The following is a 6000-nucleotide window of genomic DNA, read 5'->3' as shown; positions in this document are numbered from 1 at the left end:
CTCGCTGGGGGAGCTGCTGCAGGCTCCGCGGCGGCGGCGGCAACGGAGGCTGCGGGGGCAGCGGCGCGAGCGGCCGGGCTTGGGGGGGGTGCCGAGCCCGGCCCGGAAGCCCGAGCAGCTAGAGTGCTGGGTACCTAGGCCCCTCACTCTGGACTCCACAGTCTCCGGGCCGCCTGACCTCCACACGGGTATATGGGATGGAAGCGGGACCCTCGGGAGCAGGTAAGGGCCCCTGGGAGTGGGAGACGGTGAGTGCCCCCAAGGACCGAGGGAATTCCCGCGTGAAGAGCAGGATTTCCGAGTGAGGGGAGGTTTCCTGAGTGAGGAGAGGGGCTTTTATGGGATGGGGGGCCCAGTTTGAAGGTGGCTGTGTGCAGTTCCGGGGGAAACCTTGTGAAGGAAGCCCTGAGACGCGGGCCGTTTATCAAAGCCGTTTATCCCACTCCTAGAGGTGGGAAGTAATCAGGGAGAAGGGCCTGAATGCACGTAAGGACTCCGGGAGATCCTGGGAGGCCTAGGGAGAGGCCCGGCAGGTGGCAGGGGGCGGGCTCCAGGTGTCCAGGATAGGAGGGGGTCACACAGATGGGCCCAGTGCTGCTGCATGCCGGGGGCGGGGGCTCATCCAGGCTGGGCTGGGCTACTGTCTCTTGGGAGAAGGCGCCAGAGCTGGGCTTTGAGCTCCGCCCCAGCCGGGCCTGACGCGGGGGCGAGGGTCAGGGGGCGGTGGGTGGGGATCCAGTCCCGGGATTCCCCCCGTTGAGTCTGAGGAGCTGGAGCGGAGGCGCCTGAGCATGCGCGAAGGTGGCAACTTGAAGGGGCTGCCCGAAGTGGTGGGGGCGTGGCTGCCCGAATCCCCCCACCCCCCACCCCGCCTGATTTGGCTTGGAAAAAGGAGCCCGCTGATGGGATGCATTCTCTAAGGTTAAGCTGGCAGAGTGCAAATGGAAATTATCCCCTTTCCCATCTTTGGGGCTCTTACATTTGATCTTGGAAACCCTCAGTCACAATTTGCCAAGAACGGGTTGAAGGAAACTGCCAAAGTGCCGCCTTATGTCACTGGGATGAGGAAAGACTAGGACCAAGGCAATGTTCTGGCGGCGAGTCCTCCTTAGAAAAGGTGTTGGTTACTGAGGGACCAAGGCCGGGACCAGGTTTACCTGAAAGGGGTTGTCTGCCTGGTTTCCTCGTTTGTGGTCCAATAGTTTGTAGACATGGGATCTTTTAATCCAAAGATTATGATTTTTCCATTGAAATGTCTCCTCAGGTGATAGCCTAATGTCTTTCTATATTTTGTGGCTTCTGTTCCCCACTGGGTATTTTTTCTTTTTCCTCTCTCTGCTCCCAAGAAACTGTCAAGGCCATGACATTAGACCCAAGGTGGCCAAGCTTGCCCTTTGTTTGGGGGAGGGGGAATCCCAGGTGGTAGCCTTAACTCCCTGGTATTTACAAGCAATCAGGAGGAAAGGAGATGAAAACAGGAGAAATTGGGGTAGGGTTGCCTCAAGAAGACCAGAGTCTCCAGGATAGGCTGTGGGGTAGTGGGACTTGCTGTGTCCTAGGTCTTTTTACCCTTTGATCAGAGGAGCATTCTGGATCTGGGAATCCTTTAGGTCTTGTCTCACTACCTCCTTCCATTTGCTCTAGAGGTGGATATAGGATTTCTATTTAGGACATGAATTTCATTTCTGATGGAAGAATCTCATTTATGCCAGATCTTAACTTCCTCAAGGAAATAGCTCCTACCAACGTACCCAAGTTATCCGTTTAGTGATCTGCAAGTACTTTGTGACCACTTTCCCCAAAACAAAAGCAACCTTGTAAAGGCTATGTAGGTAGGTCTTCAGGTAGAGTGCAGGGAGCAACTGACTTCAGAAAACTACTTCCTCCTTCCCTCTGGCTTCTTTCTCCATTCTAGGAACTCTCCTGGTTTTCTAGGCTGGAGACTATTTGCAGCAACCTGTGTACTAGAGTAGGAGGAGGTCACAGAGGTCCAGATGGATTGCTGGGAGCTGGCACTCATATCAAACTGCTCATGATTTCTCCTGATGAATTCCTAATGGACTCTGGGGTGATGAAGAAATGGACTTTTTTGTTTGTTACAAGAGATAAACTTCTAGGGAAGGGACTAGAGCCTGGTATCTGGAGTTGGCTGTAGCTTAGTGGGACAGGCTTTGCCTCTTCAAAAGGTGTATTTGGAATTCATTCTGGAAGCTGTGAATGGCAGGAGCCTATAACTGCCTGCTTCCTAGGCCCAGACTTTTCTCTTGGAAGTTGGAGGACACAGTACACAAAACTAAAGGTATTGGTGCTGGCTTCACTGGACTTATGTCCCAGTGTGTTTTCTGTGCTCAGGTGTGTTCCACTCACATATACTGGATTGGAAGCTCCAGGAGGGTAGAGGTAATGTCTGATTTATCTGTGGAAATAGTGAGTGTCTAGGCCTTGAAACGAAGTACACATTTAGTAATTGAATCACATTCCAGTGTGAACATAAATGGTTAAGCACATATATGGATATCTAATAAGTTGCGTATATTCATGTGTGGACAAATTCTTTTTCGGAGAGATTGGCCTCTTAATCTTTGCTTACTGGACGGCTACCCCAGCCTTGAGTTTGTGTTTTGAATAGGCAGTCTGGCTCCTTAGGAGGTATGTGGGCCTCAGAACTACAGGGAAGGAATATCTGAGCCAGACCTTTCAGCTCTGTTACTTTTCCTTCTCAGGGCTGGTTAGGATGGGGGAGGAGGAGTGTCCTTTTCATGGCCCCTCCCTCCTTGCTTTTGTCTGCAAGGAAGGGCCCCGCCCCTTTCCCCCAAGGCCCAAGCTTTGTCCTCTGTGCTGGGGCCCTCATCTGCATCACAAAGTGGCCGTCTGTCCCTGTCTGGGTTTGAAGGGAAGTGTCTCCCTTTCTCAGACTAAAAGCTGGGGGCAGGGTGGGGTAAGGGGAGGACTTTGTACAGCTCTAAGGCTTGCAGGGGGATGGGATGGGAGAGAGGTTCTCCCTTTTGCCTTCCCTAGTTTGGGGATGAAAGTGAAGGTGGGGGTTCTCCTGTTTTCCTAAAGCTTCCTTGGAGTGGAGGGTGCCCTAAGGCTGAATTTGGTGTGTAGTCCTATTTCTGGGGAAGAGAAGCCTTTGAGGCTAGAGTGTCTGTCCCATCCCCCATTATTTCTACCCAGCCCCCAACTCTAGGGTATGTCTTTTTCCCAAGACTCCACAAATGATTATTCAGCCTGGGAGGCTAAGGAGATGAATGGAACATGAAAACTTGGGGAGGGGAAGGGTGTCTCTTACATCCACCAGGATGTTTATCTTGTTCAGGGTTTATAATTGTTTTTGAGCAGTTTGCAGGTGTTTTGTGTTTGTGTGCTATACATGCTTGTGTGTTCTTTGTGGTGTGTCTGAGGATCTGTTTGTTCATTCATTTATTGCCTGTATGTTGAACACCTATATGCTAGGAGGCAAGATACAGTCCTTGCTCTTGAATAACTCACAATCTAGGGTGGTGTGGGGTATGCATATAAAGGTAAACTGTCTAGGTGTAAGTGTGTGTTTAGGTGTGTATGACAGGAGTGTGTCTGCATCTATCTATTGCTTGTGTGCAATTTCTGTCCAGCTCTTTCTGGGATAGGCACCCAGGTGCTAGTTAGTAGTTAGGCTTTCACTTCCCCATATGGCTGAGTCCTTGAAGGCCTTTTTCCCCCAGGCTGAGCCTTCATTTTTCTGTCTGTGTTTCCCTGTCTGCAGAGTGGGGCTGGGCTTGACAGGTGGTCAGAAGGAGACACAGCAGCTTAGCCCTGGGAATCGTGCCCCTCCCGTGAATGGTTCTGACCTCTTCCTGACCCCTTAGCTGAGGATATGCCCCATCCCCCCAGCCTGGCCGACTGTGAAAGCACAGCTCTGGTGTTGGGAGGTTCTGGGCTAGTTTATCCCTCTCTCCTCCCACCTGGGCTGGTCCTCTAATGGCAAGGACAATAGTAGCTATGGACAAAGGCTTCTCTTAGACAGCTTCCCTTTTTACTCCCTTTCCCCTCAAGCTAGAAAATAAAACCAGGGGCAGCAACCTAGCTGGTGGGAAGAGAGGAAAAGCAGTGGGAGCTGGCCTTGCCCTAGCCTTTTCCCAAAGGGCCTGCTCTATCTTGAAATTGATCCCTTCTGCTACTGTCTGGGCCCTCTGTGTGGAAGGAGCTATGGCTGTGGAGAGCACCTTGTATTCTCCTTCCTGAAACAAGTATCTCATTATTCTCTAGCATGCTAATGGCCACCTCTCCTTCCCAAGTCCTCTACTGTAGCCTACTCTTGCCTCATTCTCCTGTGTTCTGCCAGTCTTCATTCCCTAGCTTTTTCTTTTGAACTTTTTTATTTATTGTCTCCCCAACTGCAGCCTTATTTCTTACTCACCTTCCCAACTCTAACCTATATGTTGCCCAGGCCCTAACTCCAGCCTTCCCCCCTTCCAAGATCAAGCCTCTTTCTGCTCTGACTTCCAATTGTGGCTCTTTGTCAGCTCCCTATTTCAGCCTGTCTCCTTTCTTTTGTCTCCAAACTCTGTTTTTTTAAAGCCTTTTCTGCTTTTTTGTCTCTCCAACCTCAGCCTTTCAGTGGCCTCAATCCTTTCTAAAACACTGTCTCCCCTCACATCTCCCTAGCCTGACCTTCTTTGGATCTTCCTCCCACCTACATTGCACAGGAGCATTAAGATGTTGCTGTTTCATGTTCAGGATGGTAATGAGTGAAGAGAGCATCTGGCTGGCAGAGAAGACAAGAATTCTTGGTCTACTAGATACCTGGTGGAGGCAGGTGTCTTACTCTAAAATAAGGAAGAAAGTTTTATTATTGGGAGCCAGATTTAGCCTCTCTACTTGACATATAATAGGAACATATTAAATATTCACATGAATTTAAGGTAGATGACAAAGATAATTTTCCTAACTGGAGAGAGGTTTTTAAAAAAATGAATATGGAGAGACATGTAGTGACCCAGTTGGTTAAGCGTTCAACTTCAGCTCAGGTCATGATCTAACACTTCATGAATTTGAGTCCGCCATTTGAGCAGTGTAGAGCCTGCTTCAGATCCTCTGTCTCCCTTTCTCTCTGCTCCTCCCTTGCTCTCTCTCTCTCTCTCTCTCTCTCTCTCAAAAATAAAGAAACATAAAAAAAAAAACCCAAAAAACAAAACACATGGATTGACCGAGCCAGTGGAACCCTTCAGTTGGGTTGGGTAGGCAGGAAAGAAGCTTCCCCTATACTTTCCTGTTCCTCTTCTGGGAGGCTTTGTGCCTTCTTTGATCAGAATGGTAAGGAGATGCCAGACTCTACCCTCACCAGCCTCTTTGTCTTGTAGCTGCAGGCGCCTACCTGCCCCCCCTGCAGCAGGTGTTCCAGGCACCTCGCCGGCCTGGCATTGGCACTGTGGGGAAACCAATCAAGCTTCTGGCCAATTACTTTGAGGTGGATATACCTAAGATTGACGTCTACCACTACGAAGTGGATATCAAGCCGGATAAGTGTCCTCGCAGAGTCAACCGGTAAGTGATACACATCTAAGCCACCAAGTCCAGGAGTCTTTACTTTCCTGAGTCTCAGAATCTTGAGAGGATCCAGAGAAAACTGGTAGAGTATGATATCACCAGATTCAAGGAAGTTTTTGAGGAGGTTTAGATAAGGTAAATGTTGAAAATATCATTGAATTTGGCTCTGTGGAGATAACTGGTGCCTTTTGCAGAGCAGTTTTAGCAGATTAGTTGGGCTAGTAATCTATAGTCAGTTGAGGGATCAATGGAAGGTAATATGGTAGGTATTGTGAGAGCAGATTGCCTTTTCTAGATAGCTTACAGTGAAGCATGTGGAGAGAGAATATGTTGGTTAGAGAGGATTTATAGAGGTCAAGTACAATGTGTTGCATGTTGCAGTGTTTGTTAAAATGAATGAATGAAAAGTTTTTAAGAATGAGACGTGGATATGCTTATAAACTGAGGAGAAGTTGTTGGAGAAAGAGGTTA

General features: G+C 49.3%; 1 protein-coding gene across 4 annotated transcripts in view; it reads left to right on the top strand.

The window, feature by feature from the left end:
• Positions 1-28: 28 nt before the first annotated feature.
• LOC131505033 (protein argonaute-1) overlaps positions 29-6000 on the top strand; it is a 37449-nt gene continuing 31477 nt past the window's right edge. Inside the window, exons 1-2 of one of the 4 annotated variants that reach the window (XM_058718081.1) lie at positions 29-222; positions 5343-5526. In XM_058718081.1, the coding sequence (XP_058574064.1) occupies positions 198-222; positions 5343-5526 (209 nt within the window). In that variant the 5' untranslated portion in view covers positions 29-197. The remainder of the gene's footprint in view (positions 223-5342; positions 5527-6000) is intronic. The other 3 variants (XM_058718083.1, XM_058718082.1, XM_058718084.1) reach the window with 3 other exon arrangements.

Source organism: Neofelis nebulosa, chromosome 2, assembly GCF_028018385.1.
Source record: "Neofelis nebulosa isolate mNeoNeb1 chromosome 2, mNeoNeb1.pri, whole genome shotgun sequence".
NCBI lineage: Eukaryota > Metazoa > Chordata > Mammalia > Carnivora > Felidae > Neofelis > Neofelis nebulosa.
This window is presented reverse-complemented; position numbering and strand designations above follow the sequence as displayed.